This window comes from Cnephaeus nilssonii, assembly GCF_951640355.1.
Source record: "Cnephaeus nilssonii genome assembly, chromosome: 6".
NCBI lineage: Eukaryota > Metazoa > Chordata > Mammalia > Chiroptera > Vespertilionidae > Cnephaeus > Cnephaeus nilssonii.
The window spans coordinates 28,167,535-28,186,093 of NC_137077.1; the positions used below are offsets into that span (position 1 = coordinate 28,167,535).

At 37.7% G+C, this 18,559-nt stretch overlaps 1 protein-coding gene across 1 annotated transcript in view; it reads left to right on the forward strand.

The window, feature by feature from the left end:
• The window catches only part of PIK3C2G (phosphatidylinositol-4-phosphate 3-kinase catalytic subunit type 2 gamma), a gene marked incomplete at both ends in the record, with an annotated part of 264,212 nt that extends 257,736 nt beyond the window's left edge, over positions 1-6,476 (forward strand). Inside the window, one exon of the mRNA XM_079775257.1 lies at positions 6,324-6,476. Coding sequence (XP_079631383.1) covers positions 6,324-6,476 — 153 coding nt within the window. The remainder of the gene's footprint in view (positions 1-6,323) is intronic.
• Between the last annotated feature and the right edge of the window lie 12,083 nt (positions 6,477-18,559).

Sequence of the window (18,559 nt, forward strand, 5' to 3'; positions counted from 1 at the left end):
AATCTCCTATTTACATTTTTTTCAAAGATCCCTTACTGCCTACTGTATAATGTCAAAAATTCTAAACATGACATTCATAGCACTTAAGACTTGACTCGGTAATTATCCTAAATTGTCTCTTGGAGCAATAACATCCTCATAAGCTTTTTAAATTTTATTTTGGGATAATTATATATTCATGGGCAGTTGAAAGAAATAATACAGAAAGAATTCAAATACTCTTTAACCATTTTCCCCCAAATGGTAACATCTTTCATAACTATAATATAGTATCACAGCCAGGAAATTAACATTAATTCAATCTGCTGACCTTATTCAGATTTCACCAGTTTTACATGTGCTCTTGTGTATGTATGTGCGTGTGTGCTCAGTTCTACACATTTTTATCACATGTATAAATTTGTGTGACCACTGGTACAGGCAAGGTACAGAACAGTTCCATTACAAAAATTCCTGGTGCTATCCTATTGTATCCGGAGACCCTTCCCTCCCTCCAATACAACCTCTCAAACCACTGGCAACTACGTACTAACCAGTTTCAGGTTATCAACCTGTTATTTATAACATTCTATAAATGGAATTATTCAGCTTGGAACATTTTGAGATGTGCTTTTTTTTACTCACTTTTATTTCCTAGAGATGCATCCAAGCAGCTGCATATATCAATAGTTTATTCATTTTCATAGCTGAGTGGTAGTCATAGTGCGGAGGTAGGACAGTTTTTTAACTGTTCACACATTAAAGGACACCTGGGTCATTTCTGGCTTGGGACTACTGCAAACAAAGTTTATTAGTGTATAGGTTTTTGTGTGAGCATGAGTTGTTAATGGGGTATCTAGTAATGTCATATTTAGTTTTATAGGAAGCTGCCATACTCTTTTTTCTATATCATTTTACACTCCCACCAACAGTGTATGAGTGATCCAGTAGAAACTTCATCTTTGCCAGCATCTGGTGTGATCACTATTTTTTATTTTAATCTAATGGGTAGTTTAATTTTCATTTACATAATGACAAGTGATGTTCAACTTCTGCTCATGTGCTTATTTACCATCTGTATATCCTCTTTGGTGAAAAGTCTTTGTTCATTTTCAACTGGATAGTTTGCATTTTACTGTAAAGTTTTCAGAGTTCTTTATACATTCCTGATACTAGTTCTTCATCAGATATTTGGTTTGCAAACATTTCCCCTATTCTGGAGCTGGTCTTTCCATCCTTTCACATGGTCTTTCACAGAGTAAAAGCTCTTTTTTTTTAATAAGGTCCAATTTATCCACTTTTCTTTTTATAGATTGTGCATTTAGTACCAAGTCTAAGAACTTCTCACTTCTATATATTTTTCTAATGTTTTATAGTTTTACATTTTATATTAAGTACATTATCTAGTTTGAGTCAATTTTTTAAATAAAGTGTGAATTAGGTTGGGATTTATGTTTTTTTGTCTGGCACCTTTTGTTGGGGAGGCAGTGCTTCCTTTATTCAATTTATTTTGCACATTTGTCAATAATTGTGTGCTTATGCCCTTTATTATCCCACTAGAGGCCCAGTGCATGAAATTCATGCATGGGGGGGGGGGGAATCCCCCTCATCCCAGCCTGTACCCTTTCCAATCCAGGACCCCTTGGGGGATCAGGCCTAAACCAGCAGTCGGGCATCCTTCTCACAATCCAGGACTGCTGGCTCCTAACTGCTCACCTGCCTGCCTGCCTGATTGCCCCTAACTGCCTCTGCCTGCCAGCCGGGTCACCCCCAACAGCCCACCCCTGCCAGCCTGGTCACCCCCAACTGGCCCCCCTGCTGGCCTGGTTGCCCCCAACTGCCCCCCCTCCCCCGCCAGCCTGGTCACCCTATGCAGCCTGCTGTTCAGTCATTTGGTCATCCCTCACTAACTCCCCTGCCAGCCTGGTTGCCCCACACAGCCTGCTGTTCAGTCATTTGGTCATCCCTCACTAACCCCCCTGCGGGTCTGGTCACCCCACACAGCCTGCTGTTTGGTAGTCTGTCTGGTTGTTTCGGTCATGATGGCCCTTGATTTTTATATATTAGGATACTTAGCCATATTCTCAAGTCACACCAGACAGCTTGTATTTTCTAAATGGTCCCTAAGACTTTGGGATGAAGCTCATGCAGCATTTACCACCCCTCTATCTTTCACTGCTGACTTTGAGACTTACTCCAAATGTTTTAACTTCTCCCCTTCTTTGCTTCCTGAGTACTATTACATTAGCCACTCAACCATGGCTGGGATTTCTCAAACTGCCAAAGCCGTGCACTATTTTGGGAAGTGGGAGAGAATGACCTTGCTCTCTTTTTTGTATAAATCTCTTAGAGGAATACAAAGGGTTTATTACATTGCATCACCAATGTCTTACAAAGTTCTTCGTGAAGGTATCTCTTTCCACTTTTATTCATAGCCCTCTTCTCCCTAAGACCCAACCCTGAGAGAGGCTGGGTCAGGACATTGCCAAGTGTCTCTTTAGTATCCACCCATCAGATACCAAAGCTTTCACACAGAGTCATGCTTGTCTACTTGACACTTCCCAGAGTGGGTCTTAACAGGCTTTGCCAGCAGTCTCCCTGAAAAGCCCCATCTTATACAAATCCCAATGGCAGGCGTGACTGGGTTCAAGTTGGGGCAGGATGGACAGTAGGAATGCTCGGAACTGCATTGCAGCTTTTAAGAATCAGAGCTGGGATTCTGGCTCAAAGCCTTTGCCCTTTTCACTCTACTACCTTTGGCATCGGGTTAAAACCATCATTGTTTTTGAATAATTTAATAGAAACACAGATTCTATCTTATAACAAATTTATCTTATTATAATCGTTATATTTTTTACATTGTATTCCTTTCTTTGATATTATGCTATTATAAAGCAAAAGGGGGAATTAGAAAGAACATAGCAGAAACATTCTGTGGTTTACATACCTTAAAATATCTTTTAGAACATGTACGAATACCTAGAAAAACACTGGGTACATGGTACACTCAATAAGCAATAGCAATGGCTATTGTTAACCTGTATAGTCTGCAATTTGCTGTTCAGAACATGATGGAAATTCTCCTTGTAAAGCGAGACCCTAAAGCCCTGAGGTCAAATATTTGACCAAAGCCACACAACTAGATTTTAGGTTCCAAACTTCATGATTCCAAAGTCCATATTGTTCCCACTCAACTATGCTTTGTTACCCCTCCCTCTCTCCACCCACAGAGTTCTGTTCTCAATGGTTTTGAACTCTCTTTCATCATCCTGCCTCCTCGCTCTCTTCCCACCAGCCCTAGATACACTTCAGTTTCCATATTATTGTTCTCCCATTGCAATTAAAATTCACTTTAGAATTATTTACTAGATACTGGTGTCAAATATGACACAGTGAATGCTTGTATATATATCAATAGACATTAATTATCTCAAACGTAGTTTTTCTACTTGGTATAACAATTTCAAACCCACAAATTCAACATTTGTCAGTAGGCAATGAAGATTTGGCTCATGCCTATGGGTAAAAAAGTACCAGAAAGTGGGGGGAAAAAGCTGTGCAATTTGGGTTTTAAGCAGAATACATATAAAATCATTTGATGAAAATGCCTCAAAGAATATAATCATTTGTTTACTTCTCTAGCATTACCCACTAATTACTCATTGCACAAAAAGAATGCTTATTTTTGTAAACAATGTTGTGGGTGCAGTTAAAAAATTAACAGACATATGTCATCTAGGCTGTGCAATGATTGCATGCTTGTAAAACTCTAGTCACTTTTTAAAAAAATTATGCATAATGAAGCATAGAGGGAAAATCCATAAAATAATATAAACTTTGGAGTTTAAATGTGTTTTAACTAGGAAGGCAATTAATTTCGAAGGTCACATCTTGAGAATTTCAGCTTGCTAAATGCCTGGGAGACTCAAGTCTCTCTTGAAGTGTTTTCTTCAGTCAACTAATGCAAAATTCCAGAACAATTGTTCTTTCTTGTGTATTTGATGGATCTTTTTCAGCTATAATTTATTTGTGTTTAATATTTACCAGACTTTGTGTTCATTATCTCATTTATTCTTCCCCACAATGTTAAAAGGTAAATATTATTACCACCATTATGCAAATAAGAAAACATAATTGACAACAGATTCATGTAAATATGAATAATGGATATGCTTCTTTTAAAGTTACATCGTTAGGGCCTATTCATATCATTCACAGAGTTCTTAAGCTGGACTTTTCTAAAGGCCTAAGGCTTAGTTATTCTATTTTTTTGACTTCACATACCTTGAGGGCCCCTTCATCTATTTCTCTATGAAAGAAAAGATGGGTTCAGGCTGAGGCTGACTGGCAGACCCTAAGCAATGAATGACTGATTACTCTGACATATGTTTCTGTGAAAGAGAGGGCTAAGGGACTGCATGGCTAAAGGAACCAGACAGCCCCATTCACCTGCCTCCTTAGGCTTTTATTGCAGTAATAGCTTGAACTAAAATTAACTATTAGATACTATCAGTAGGGTAAGCATCCTTGAGAAGACACAGGAATCTGTAGTATCTTTAAATCAAGGACGTTTAAAGAATAAACACAAAGATTCTAGCAAAACACCCAGGGGCTTAGATTTATTTGGAAAAATCAAGGCAGGGTCTGCCGCCTTCGGCAAGATCCCCCTAGAGACCTCTTACCTTTCAGAGAATCCTCCTTACAGACTTTCCAACCAAGTCCCTTGCTTCTCCACAGGTTCATCTGCTGAAAGTATTGTGGAAAATGGACACCAGTTTAGATAGTAATAGCCATTACAGAGAGAGGGTGAAGGAGCTTACTCTGAAGTCCTGGAAAGGAATGAATCCAGGAAAGAGTGGTTCTGAGAGTCCACATTGGGCATCTATTGCAGTTAAAAAAGATTACTAATTACAGTGGTGCAGTTTTGAGATTTTTAAGGCAGCCCTTAAAATTCTTTATTATCCCAGGGAGCTCAATGAACAAAATGGAATTATTTGAATAAGCAGTCTAATCAAACTGAAAAGACACTCTCCTGTCTGGAATGTGAGTAAGATTCTAGAAGAGGAAGTAGGTAGGAGCTGTCTGTCATATGAAGCAGGGTAGACCGGGCTAACATATCAGGTTAAATCTCACATTCTTCATTGAATTATTATTTACTTGACAAGTGAATCATTGTTCAGAGCAGTTAGCAGATTTTGAACAGAATTTCATTGTTAACGGGTTCATAAATGGTAGGCAAATTCCAGTATGACGGACCAGAAACTACATCCATACACACCGAGGAAGCTTCCCAATCAACTCAAAGGCCTTCCCCAAAGTTGTTTCCTCTGCTTCTTTTTTTGCATATATAGAGAACACTTTTTTCTATCTTGTATATAAAAAGCAAGCAAGTTTGAGGCAGCATATGAAACTGCTTTTCTAAATGTATTCTAAGGAGTTTCCCTGGGAACCATGTTGGATTTACACACAGCTCTCCCCTGCTCCCCAGCCCCCATCTCATGATGCATAACTAATTTCTTGAGAGTACTACACTTTTAGCTGCTTTGCCACTGCAGGCACCCAGTGGTAATGCCTGTGACTTACTTACTCCCTGGATATTATAAAACACAGTTAAACATATGCCTTTCAAAAAATGGTTACATTTCTAGTAAGTGAACAAGAGCAAGACCGAAAACTGTATATACAACTTAAATACAATTCAGATTCATAAAAAGTGATTATTTATAGAAAACAAAAACAGTAGCTGAATGTTGACTGCAATTATCTCCCAATAGCAAAAATATAAGTATTTCCTTTCTTTTTATGTTCTTTTTTGTTTTGTTGATATTTTATTTAATGAGCATATATTTTCATAATTAAAAATAAAGCAATTTTAAATAAATTATAGTAACCACAGAGTGACTTCTTCGCATGTAGAAAGAAATGTTGCTGCACTGCATTAAAGTAACACAAAGAAATCATGGAAATTGGTCTGCTTTCCTCATTAGCCTTCAACAAAGAAAGATAGTGTTCAAGTTCCCATGTTGCACAGAAAATTCAAGGACAGTTAAAGGTGAAGTGTATTTAAATTTCTTTCCAGAGAATAATTTATTATTCTTGGGATGGACCATTATTAATAAAATCAGAGTATAGTCTAAGCTTCTTATAAAATATTCTTTCATTAAACTTCATTATGTTAGCAGAACCTTTAGCTTTTCAAAATTAGAGTTAGAAATGAAGGATTCTAACAACATCAACCTATCCATTCCAAGGTACAAGATATTAGTAGCTAAATATTTTTATTAAAAGCAATATTTTTAAAGACTCATTTGGCATACATTTTTATTATTCTTCTACCTTTTCAGGTGGTATATGATGAAGTCACAGAGCTCCAAGGACATGTCTTAATGCTAATTGTGAAGAGCAAAGCCACATTTGTGGGAGCAATTAACATCCAACTTTGTAATGTTCCACTCAATGAAGAAAAATGGTACCCACTAGGAAACGGTATAATTTGACCATTGCTGTGACCATATGCATTATTCATTAACTGGTTGTATTTTTTTCCACTCTCTATCACATGAGTAGGACTTTTTTGTTGTCAAAAATAGTGTAGTGTACTAAGGACACATAAAAAAGAAATCAGAATCAATCTTTTATAGTTAGTTATTCTCTAACTGCTGTTCACTCTTTTCTTAGAATCCTTTCTCCTTAAAGAGAAAGTCAATTGCTTGTATAAAATTCAATATGTAAAATAATAAAAGGAAATTTAATTTAAATACATCTTTTAAACCAAATGTATATTCACACTTTCTTTTAATTGTGCACTTACAGTTAAAAGTAATAATGTATTTTTTAAGAAACACAGCCAAATAAAATCTCATCAATTAATCAAGATATAATTATATCTGCAATAAATTTCTCACATTTGAATTCAATATATGTATACCTACCTAACCACTTAGTATCATAGGTATCGATAGACTCCAGCAGAATGTTATATTATTTTTTATTAGGAAAACAAAACATAAATGCTGGAGATACTTAAATACAATTTTTGGCAAAAACTTCTTTGTTGTTTTTTACCCTTTTCCACAGCAGTCAATTCATCATCACTGGACTTCACCCACCCAGAGGCATGATCACATTTTTAAACTTCATTATCCCCTAAATCCAAGATCTCAAACTCTGAAACTCTCCCCTTGATCAAACCTATTTTCTTTGCACATCAATTATTTTCCTTTCTTCTGAACCTACCTTTATACCCACTATGATCTGAATAAACAACCCTACAGATTTCATTTACAACTTCAACGTATAATTCAAAACACTATGCCTCATTCTTTATGAGAATTAAATATGACTTTAAAAAGATCCATGCTATTTAAATTACTAAAAAAGATCTTAAACCCTTGCTTTATTCAGTGTTTTATTGTGTTTGAATTTAAAAAGTAACTTAAGCTTTTATTGGTCATCTACATAACCATATAAATATGTAAAAGAGAAACTAGACAACCAACTTACACCATACACAAAAATAAGCTCAAAATGGATAAAGGACCTAAACATAAAAATCGTAGAGGAATCCACAGGTAGCAAAATCTCAGACATATGCCGAACAATATCTTCACCAATATAGCTCCTAGGGCAATGGAAACTATAGAGAAAATAAACAAATGGGACTACATAAAAATAAAAAGCTTCTGCACAGCAAAAGAAACCATCAACAAAACAACAGGAAATCCCACTGCATGGAAGAACACATTTGCCAATGTTATCTCCGATAAGGGTTTAATCTCCAACATTTACAGGGAACTCATACAACTTAACAAAAGGAAGATAAACAACCCAATTAAAAAACAGGCAAAGGACCTAAATAGATACTTTTCAAAAGACGACAAACAGAAGGCTGAGAGAAATATGAAAACATGCTCAAAGTCACTAATCATCCGAGAGATGCAAATCAAAATGACAATGAGGCACCATCTCACACCTGTCAGAATGGCTATCATCAACAAATCAACAAACGACAAGTGCAGCGAGGATTCAGAGAAAAAAGAACCCTCGTGCACTGCCGGTGGGAATGCAGACTGGTACAGCCACTGTGGAGAACAGTATAGAGTTTCCTCAAAAACCTAAAAATGGAACTCCAATTTGACCCAGTGATCCCACTTCTAGGAATATATCCCAAGAAATCAGAAACACCAATCAGAAAGAATATATGCACCCCTATGTTCATAGCAGCACAATTTACAATAGCTAAGATTTGGAAACAGCCTAAGTGCTGATCAGCAGTTGAGTGGATTAAGAAAATGTGGTACATCTACACAATGGAATACTATGCTGGTGTAAAAAGGAACTACCATTTGCAGCAGCATGGATGGACCTGGAGAGCATTATGCTAAGTGAATTAAGTCAGTCAGAGAAATATAAATATCACAACATCTCACTCATTTGTGGAATATAATGAACAACATAAATTGATGAACAAAAACAGATCCAGAGACAGAAAAGCATTAATCAGACCATCAAACCTCACAGGGAAGGCAGGGGAGGGTGGGGGTAAGAGGGAGAGATCAACCAAAGGACTTGTATGCACGCATATAAGCCTAACCAATGGACACAGACACCAAGGGGGTGAGGGCATGGGCGGGAGGTGGGGCAAAGGGGGGATAAGGACACATCTGTAATACCTTAATCAATAAAGAAAATTTAAAAAAAAATTTTTTTAAACACATGTAAAGGACTATACACTATTTAATTGAAAATATTTCAGTGGCTGGTATAGGCTGTTACGGCCCCATTTGAAACATGTGATCATGCAAGTCAGTAAGCCATTAATGCTGCTTGACAATCATTCTGTTTCCAGCCCATTACTCTCCCTTTCAGCTGGTCAGTGATTAGACACCCTTCTCTGCTGAAACTCCCGCATCTCCTCCCCTAATCCTCACTCTCAGCTGATGACTTTGTTTTCTACTTCACTAGAAATCAGAATCAGCCCAAAGAAAACCTGCACAGATTCCACTATTGCCTAGCAAATTCTATGCTCCATCTTCCTACTTGCTACTGTAGAAAAACTGCCCTGCTCCTACCCTAAACCAATCTCTTAACTTACACATTGGGTCCCAGCTGTTCTCACCATTAATGCACAAACATTACTGGAATTCTCGTCATTGAACACCATCATTTTTTTATTCTCTACTGGGTAAATTTTCGTCAGTGTACAACCATGATATTACATGGTTAGGTGGTGCTTCAAACTTCTCATCACCCTTCTTCCCCTTCCAAATATGGACACATTGCCCTGTTCCACTTTGTAGCAAAAATCTTCAAAATGGTGGTCTGTGCTCTCTGTCTCATTTCTCTTCTTGAATTTTCTCTCAGATCCATTCCAAGAAGATATTTAACCTCAACACTTCAATGAAACTGCTTTTGTCAAAGACTCTACTGACCTCCAGATAGCTACTAGTAAATCTGAACATCCATTTCAGCCCAGCCAGCGTGACTCAGTGGTTGAGCATCGACCTATGAACCAGGAGGTTATGCTTCGATTCCCAGTCAGGGCAAATGCCCAGATTCCAGGCTCCATCCTCAGCGTGGGGTGTGTAGGAGGCAGCCAATCAATTTTTCTCTCTCATCATTGATGTTTCTATCTCTCTATCCCTCTCCCTTCTTCTCTGAAATCAATAAAAATATATTTAAAGAAACACAAAGATCAATTTTCAGCCCCAATCGGAAATTACTGATCAGCAGTATCTGACACAAACATTATATCTTTCTCAATGCACGCTCTTCATCTGGCTTCATGGATACCACATACTCTGTGCTTTCCTTCTATAACATTGGTCCCTCCTTTTCAGTCTTTGCAAAGCATCCACCCTTCCACAACCTCCAATGTTGGAGTGTCCCAGGGCTCACTCCTTGGTCCTCTTCTCTATCAACCCTCATTCCCTAATAATCTCAAGTATTCACATGGCTTTAAGTATCATCTCTCTGCTGATGATTTCCAGCTTTATAACTCCAGCCCAGAATGCCTTCCAAATTTTAGAGTTCCATACCAACTGCCCACTTAAGAGCCCACTTGGATATCTAATATCTCAAACTCAGAATATCCATAATTTTTCTGAAACTCCTGATTCCCCCCCCCCCCAAAAAAAAAACAGTTTTAAAGAGCAAAAATATTGAAGTCATCCTTGATTCCCTCCACCACCTTCAGTATAATTCAATCCAGCAAGAACTCTTGTTGGCTCTACTTTCCAAATATATCCCAGTTCCAACCACTTATCCCTCTCCATTGCTTCCTTTCTGTGTAACCTCTCTGTACACCACAATTGCCTTCTACAGTCTCCTTGATTCTGTGTTTACCCTGCCCGCCTCATAGTCTATTCTCAACACAGCAACTGGAATGATCATGTCATTCTTCTGCTCAAAACTCTGCAGGAGCTTCTAATCTCAAAGTAAAAGCCCAAACTTTAAAATAACCTGAAAGGTCCAATGTGATCTGGCCTCCCATCAGCTATCTCTCTGATTTTAACTCCTATTATATCCTCTTGCTTTCAAAAAATGTGCTTTTGCCCCATATATTCACTTGCTTAATTCTTTCATCTCTTTCAAGTCTTGATTAAATATTTCCATTGCTCTTAGGCCTACCCTGATCACTTTATATAGTATTTTAACCTTCCCTGTCCTCAGATACCCTTTGCTCTCCTCCTTTCTTAAAGGTACTTATGAAGTTTGAAAATTTTATAAATTCACTTATTAATTTGGTTTATTATTTAAGTTTTGTCTCTTTTCATTAGACCATAGATCCCAAAGTTATAGGGAAAGTACAGCCTAAATCCAACCAAAAAGGTCTTTCCCTGGTGCCCTCACCACAGGGAATCCTGCCTCCTCCAGTTGTGACGCTAAGCCATACCCAGGACCCTCATTTTAGACCACAAGAGAGGACTTGATAACATATGGGAGAAATTCCAGTGCCTGAAGCAATTACCCAGCTGTAACACAAGTGGCACAAATTAAGATATCTTTTATTTCCTAGCACAGAATCCTGTATGCTTTCAATACATTTTAGTTAAACTGATTAAACCTAACCAAAGCCTTTTCATCAGAAAGAATGTTAGGGGCAATATAACATCGACACAGAAGTTTCAGTGAGCCAAGACACACGCTATAGACTTTAAGCCTTGGTAAACATGGCCATGTGGATTTATTGACCTTGGTGGTCTGTAATGGCCTACATTGAATCAAATGACTGATTTTCATCATTAAAGGTTTAATAACCTTAGGCATTAGTGAGTACTGGTAATATAGGATATAGTCCTTGGAAAGAAGTAGACTCTAAGGAAAAGACAAACCTTTTTTTTTCTTTTCTTAAATAAGCTTTTTAAGAATTAGGTGATAAAAGAACATTGGCTGTTTTCCTTAATGAATTTCTCAGCCAGATCTCAAACTACTAGGCCAGAAATTAAAACAGCAGCTGAATTCAGATTGTGCTATAAACTCTAGTGAAGCAGTAGCTTAAAATTCTTAGCTCCAGACACAGGTATACCTGCCAACTATATCAACTTCCCCAAGTCGTGTTCGTGTGTGTGTGTGCGCGCACACACGCTGTTTTGAAGGACTTTAGGGTGAGAGAGTACTAGAAAAGGCAAGACCAAACCTGAATTCATGTGTCATGTCCATAGATTGAAGTCACCTCAACAACACAGTCTCAAGGAGGCTCTACATGTGATAACTAAAGAAATTCTGGTTATTGGAGCTCAGAGACTTAAAGCATGATTGCTACCCTAGGAGAAAGGTAGATTTTATTAATATTTAAATCAAAAGAAATAGAGACTCTTTTTGTAAAGAGAATATGTCTTCTTCCTAGGCTGAGGTAAAAAAATAACTGACTGAGATTATTAAATGCCCCCAAACTGAGAAAGCAGTTTTAAAGGTCTGTGCCCATCAAACTCTGGCTCTGAGTTCCTAACTTACCCCAGGAATCAAGAAGGAACTAGATTAGTTTGAAAAGGAGCTAATTCCTTACTATCCGAACAAGGATAGTGGAAACAGGAAAATAAAATAGAATTCTGTCAAACTGAGTAGTAATGAGAAAGACATTTCCTTAAAAGAAATACTGATATCTTAAAACATAGGCTGGGCAGATCTGAAGGGGAAATAAGATGCGAAGAGCTAAGAGAGAAAACTACAAGATTTAAAAGTTGATACACTCAAGTTCAACTTCTCTTGGAGAAGGTAATAGAAAAGAACAGTACATTTCAGTTGTTAATGGTTCACAAAGGAAGACTGGTACCTTAAAAAATCAATCAAATAAAAAGAGGAAATGCTTTGGAAAGCAAATATAATGATATCCCAGAGAGACCTAAGATCCAAAATTTAAAAAATGATCCTTCTTAAAACAGTAGCACTTTTAAGAACCATCCCTTAAAAATTGGAACAGAGTGATTAAGTAGTTAAGAAGACCAAGTCAGATTTAAGAGGGAAATCCAGGAAGATAAGTGTAAAGGACTCAAAGAATTATTGCATGTGTTTCAAAGGGACAGAATTACTGCCAAGGGGATGCTCTGAAGAAACATCTAGAAAATTTATGGAACTGATATTCTATGAGGAAATAGGGCAAAGAGGGGACTTATTAAAGGGAAATCAGACAAGATGATTAGAAATTAAGGCTTGGTTTGGATCAGGTGTTGGTTTGATTGGAATATTATACTTTAGGTGGAAATGTCCTATGCAAGAGGATCAAGATAGTTAAGACTTGTTTAAACAAGAAATGTGTAACAAACATGGAACTCGCTGGCTTTATCTCTCTCAGACAAAACTCAGAGTAGAAAGTTAGAATAACAAATGTCTGTGCCAGGGAGCAAAGGGAAAAGTAAAAAAAGGTACCCAGGTCCAAGAAACTATGTTATTCCTATGTGAGCTAGAGAAAAGATGACTATAAAAAGCTGAATACAAGGTTATAGACCCAGCTGAAATTATCTGAAAAGAAAGTAGAAACAATAAAAGGTGAGAAATACCAAAGGTGTTCCCCATGTCTTCAGAAAAAGACTTTAACTGAATAAAATACCATTAAAGATTTATGAAATTTAAAAACTGGGAAAAGAAAGTGTTTTGAAGACCAGATGGCAAGAATACTAATCTTCAGTAGACGCCTAATGTTCACAGACATCAACTGTAGTTTCAGGTAAGGAACCTGCTGCCAGTGATCCACCAGCTGAAACAAATGTGGTGATAGAGGTGCAAACTGCACCTTGGGACAAAGGAGACAACTGGAAGAGCTCCCAATGACCAAGGCTAAGACAAGTTGGGCTAGTAGCATTAAATTACCATCTAAACTATAAAATAATTACCTGTGAGTCCATATTGATGTAAATAATTGGATAAATCCTATATAATAAAAGGCTAATATGCAAATCGACCAAAGGGTGGAACGACCTGTCACTGTGATGCACACACTGACCACCAGGGGGCAGGAGCTCAACACAGGAGCTGCCCCTTGGTGGTCAGTGCACTCAGCCAAAGCCGGGCTCATGGCTGGCAAGCACAGCGGTGGTGGTGGGAGCCTCTCCCACCTCTGGCAGTGCTAAGGATGTCCGACTGACGGTTTAAGCCCACTCCCCACACAGGGAGCAGGCCTAAGCCATCAGTCAGACATCCCCTGAGGGCTCCCAGACTGTAAGAGGAGCAGGCCAGGCTCAGACCCCCCACCCCTGAGTTTTTGAAAGAAAGACCTTAGTGGTAAAATGCCATTTTAATCCCCTGAGTGCACGAATTTCATGCACCGGGCCTCTAGTAAATAAATAAATTGGGGAAAGACACAAATCTCCAATGCAGAAGAATTCCAAATAAATTATGTAGATGTTGAGCATCTAGAAGATGGAACATAGCTATTTGCTCTTTAGGTGTAGACTAGACATAGTTACTTCATTTCAAAGAGTATGTTATGGAAAGTGTGGAGGGGGGTTTACTTTACAATGGAGAAACTTGACAAACACTATGTCAGTCAAGTAATGAAGATCAATATCAATAGTGAAAAATCATGTTGCTAGTATGTACCTTTGATAAGATTTGATTAAAATGGCATTTTACCATTAAGGTCTTTCTTTCAAAAACTCATAGCTCCAGTTTAATCATGAAGAAAACATCACTCAAATCCCAAGTTGACTTAAATTCTACCAAATGCTTGTCTAGATCATTCTATTGAATGATGTAATGTGTGTTCTAGATGGGAGCAGGGACAGAAAATGGGAAATTGGAGAAAATTTAAATAAAGTACGGACTTTAGTTAAAAATAATGTATCAAGATTGGTTCATTCATTGTAACAAATGCAGCATACTAATATTAGATGTTAATATTTGTGGAGCATGACATCTGCAAAAATGGTGGAGTAGGGAACTCCAAAGGCCCATTCTGCCACAAAAATAAATTGTTAGAACTTTATTGTAACTATAAAAACTAATTAAATTTTACAGCAACAAAATAATGCTTAATCAAGAAAGCAGGTGAATTTTAATAGCAGAGCCTTGTGGCATTTAACTGACCCTGGCCCCATCCCCTGCTCCCCAGTTTGGTGACAGCCTTAAAGGCAATAGCTTTTCAGAACCTGCCTGGCATAGGTTCCTAATATCGAAGGAAATAGATCTTATTCTAAGAGAATTTTGGTTGTTTGTTTTGACCTGTCTGGTGTTTACTGAAGGACAATCTCAAAGGGCTTGTGTTTATTTCACTTAACTCGGAGCTCTCCCATTGTTTAGGGGCTATTCAGGGAGCATTTGTTCAAAACATGTAAGGTGCCCAGCCGGTGTGAACATTGACCTATGAACTAGGAGGTCACAGTCCAATTCCCAGTCAGGGCACATGCTAGAATTATAGGCTCGATCCCCAGTGTGGGGCAGCCCATCAATAATTTTCTCTCATCATTGATGTTTCTATCTCTCTCTCCCTTTCTCTAAAATCAATAAAAATATTTTTAAAAAAAACAAACATTTAAGGCCAACTGTATTAGCCACTACTTCTGGGGACAAGGGAATTTAAGAGAAAAAGAAGTCCATCTATACCCACAAGTTGGGCGAAAAATGGGCTAATTGAAAAGCCTAGGAGGAAAGGCTTGTAAGAACACACACATGCCCATGGCAGGATCATGTTCAGAAAAGATCCCAGAAGGCAAAAAGCTGTTATCTCTGGCTGACCTTCAGGCTTTATTCAAACAAGAAGTGAAGGTTAAGGCAGAGGTTCAAGCTTCCATGCTGAATGTTAAAGGCATTGCCCAACACACTGAACTGAGGCCATATACAAAACTGGAAGATTTTTAGTTTAATGTTTTTTTTGTTTGTGAGTGTGTTTTTTGTTTCAGGAGTTAAGAAATTTTTTTGTGAAATCACTTGTTGAGCACAGAGAATTCAGTGGGTATCTATAATAATAAAAGGGTAATATGCTAATTAGACCAGACAGCCGAACAACCTTCTGGATGACCTTCCGGGTAAAGCCAGGGCTGTGAGGGCCGAGGCAGCCGCCGTGGCTGCAAGGGCCAAGCGCATTGCACGAATTTTGTGCATCAGGCCTCTAGTATATGATAAAAGCACACAGACTCTTAAAAATTAGTTCAGAAAATTCACTAAACAAGCAACTACTATGAGAAGCAACAACAAAGTCCAATGAAGAGGGCAGAAAATAAAATTTCAGAAAGGCTAAGAAATGTCTTTGAGCCCAATAGTCAAACCCAGTTCTGGCTTGACCACCAAGTCCATGCAATTTCTACCACACCATTCTGCCCTAGATGAGGACTCAGCCCAGGGCTCCACCAGATTCTTCTCCTAGTGAACAGAACAGGGTGAAGGGTGGGGTGAAAGGCTGGGGCAAACTATGGATCCTGAGGAAGAATAGAAGAAATGGGAAGATTTTCACTTGAGGGCAACCTCAGGAGATAGTACTGAAAATATGATCAGACTTTTGATGTAGTCAAAAACAATATCCAGTTAGCATCTCTTACTGATAGTTATGCTTAAAGAATCTCTGTCTCTTTCTCAAGCACAACCTATATTATCAGAAGTTCCCCCACCTCTTCTACCTCTTTATTATGCTCTCTTGTATCTCCCAGGGACTAATACAGGAATTTAAGAGAAAAAGAAGTCCATCGATACCCACAATTATGTCCTATATATAATATCACATTAAATATGGTATTTCTTAAGTAGAAACACATCAAGATTTTATAAAATAGATTCATATTCGCCAGGAAGTTCTATACTGATAAAACAGAACTTATGCCTTGAAAAGATGAAGAATCTAATACATCTTTACCATTTCGCCCAGATTACCAGTTTACTAAACTCCTACTGAGGTGATAAAACAAAGAATATTTTTTTAAAGGAAAGCCTTGTTTATCTATTGAAAATCAGATAGAATGCAACCTACACATGCAGCATTCAGATTTCTCAGGTGAGACAGGGACTGAAATGCAGTATTAACATTTCTTGCTGAAGCACCAGGGCTGCAGCCCTGCCGCCCCTGGCCTTCCCCAAGGAGATTATGTCTGCTGCTCAGTCATCATCTGACACACTGATGATAGGACCAACATCCGGGGGAAGCTCACAGATCTTGGTGTGACTCACATCCCTTCTGTAAGGTGTTGCTCATCGCAGGCCAACTCACTACCACTTATTACTCTCTGAGTAGAAGTGCTCATAACTACACTTATTGCTCGGGGATGTGCCTACAGACATATTACAGGCCTGCTCTGCTCTCTGATGCACATCTGCCCACTCATGTAGAAGGAGCTCATTCAGGCAAAAAGTCTGATTTCAATCATAAATGTGAGCAGAAACCCTAAATATCAGTTGATATGTGAGAAAAATAAGAGAATAGAAGAGAAGCTCCAGGTGAGTTCTCAGAGTAACTTCCCCCACTGAGAAATCTAATGCAATAAATGATGAGAATAATATTAGTGATGATAGCGAATATGTTTATGGGATTCATGTTTCAAGCACTGTTCTAAATTATTCATGTGCATTTTTAAGATTCAATCCTTGTAACAATGATTATTAATTCCATTGATGCAAAAACTGAAAAAAAGGAAAGATGAGTATTTTGCCCAAGGCCCCACACTTAGTAGGGAGCAGAGGATATAAGCCTGGGACATCAAGTACTAGCATCCATTCTCTTAACCCCTGGGCTATATTCCCTTTCAATTAGACTTCTGGACTTTTTTTGCATATTTGTTATGTGGCAGGGACAGTAGCAAGCATTTTACATACATTATTTTATTTAATCTTTATAATAAATCTGTTTGGGAGGTATAGTAACTTTATTTTAAATCTAATTCATATTGTCAGTGAAATTCTAGGAGATATTGTCTAAATCAACTCAGACTGCTATAACAAAACACCATAGACTAGATGGCTTAAACAACAGACATTTACTTCTCACAGTTCTGGAGACTAGGAAGTCCAAGATCAAGGTGCCAGCAGATTCAGCCCCTGGTGAGAGATCTCCCCCAGACTTGCAGACAGCTGCCTTCTCACTGCATCCTCACATGGCAGAGAGAAGACACTCTGGTGACTTTTTCCTCTTACTAGAAAAGTACTAATTCCATCCTGGGGACTCATCTTCATGACCTCATCTACACTAATTAGCTCCCAGAAACCCACCTCTTAATACAATTACATTGGGGGTGAAGGTTTTAATATATGAATTTGGGAGGAACACAAACATTCAGTCCATAACAAATATAAAAAATTAAAATAGAAATATGCTACCATGAAACAAGATTAATATAAAATCAACATTTTTAGAAAATAAATATTTCAAGAGTTTTTCTATCTCTGATTGCTACATTTTCCCACAATCACAAAAATTATGCACACATCAATATCAGATTGGGCACTGCCAAAAATCAGATTATTAGTTAGACATCCCAGTTGTCTGTGTCATAGAGAACTGCAAGTGAAAAAAACATTATCTAGTTCAGAAACCTCACTTTTAAAGAGGATTCAGTAAGCAATGAGAGATGAAGGGCCCACCCAAGATATCTTCACTATATGATTTTGAACGCATTACTTAGCTCTTTAATCTTTAGTGTCTTCCTCTGCAAATTCTCATTTTATGACTCTGATGGCTAAACTGGTTCATGCATATAAAGCTCTTAGCACTATGCTTAGAATATGACTAGTAAATAACACATGACTTTATTCCTGCTATTATTATCATTATTGTCACTGGTGGCAGACAGAAGTCTCCTGATGACCAATTCAGTGTCCTTTTCACATTATCACTCTGATGCATTTTGAGAAATTTTTTTTCTAGCCAATCACCAAAATCACCAATGTTTATATTGTCAAAGAGTTTACTTGATCACGCCAGTTAAGCTTTCATTTGGGAAAATCACTTAAGAAAAACATAGCTTATAGTTATATTTAATATGAGAAACTAAATAATGTATATGAAAGTATTTTATAAACTGTTAAGTGCTATACAAGTAAGATGCTATATATTTTATTGTATTCAATCACTAATAGAGTGAAAGGGTTGAGAAGAAATAGACACATCAGAGAAATAGAATATGATCATGACATCTGTGGGTAATAAGGATGATGTGTGAGT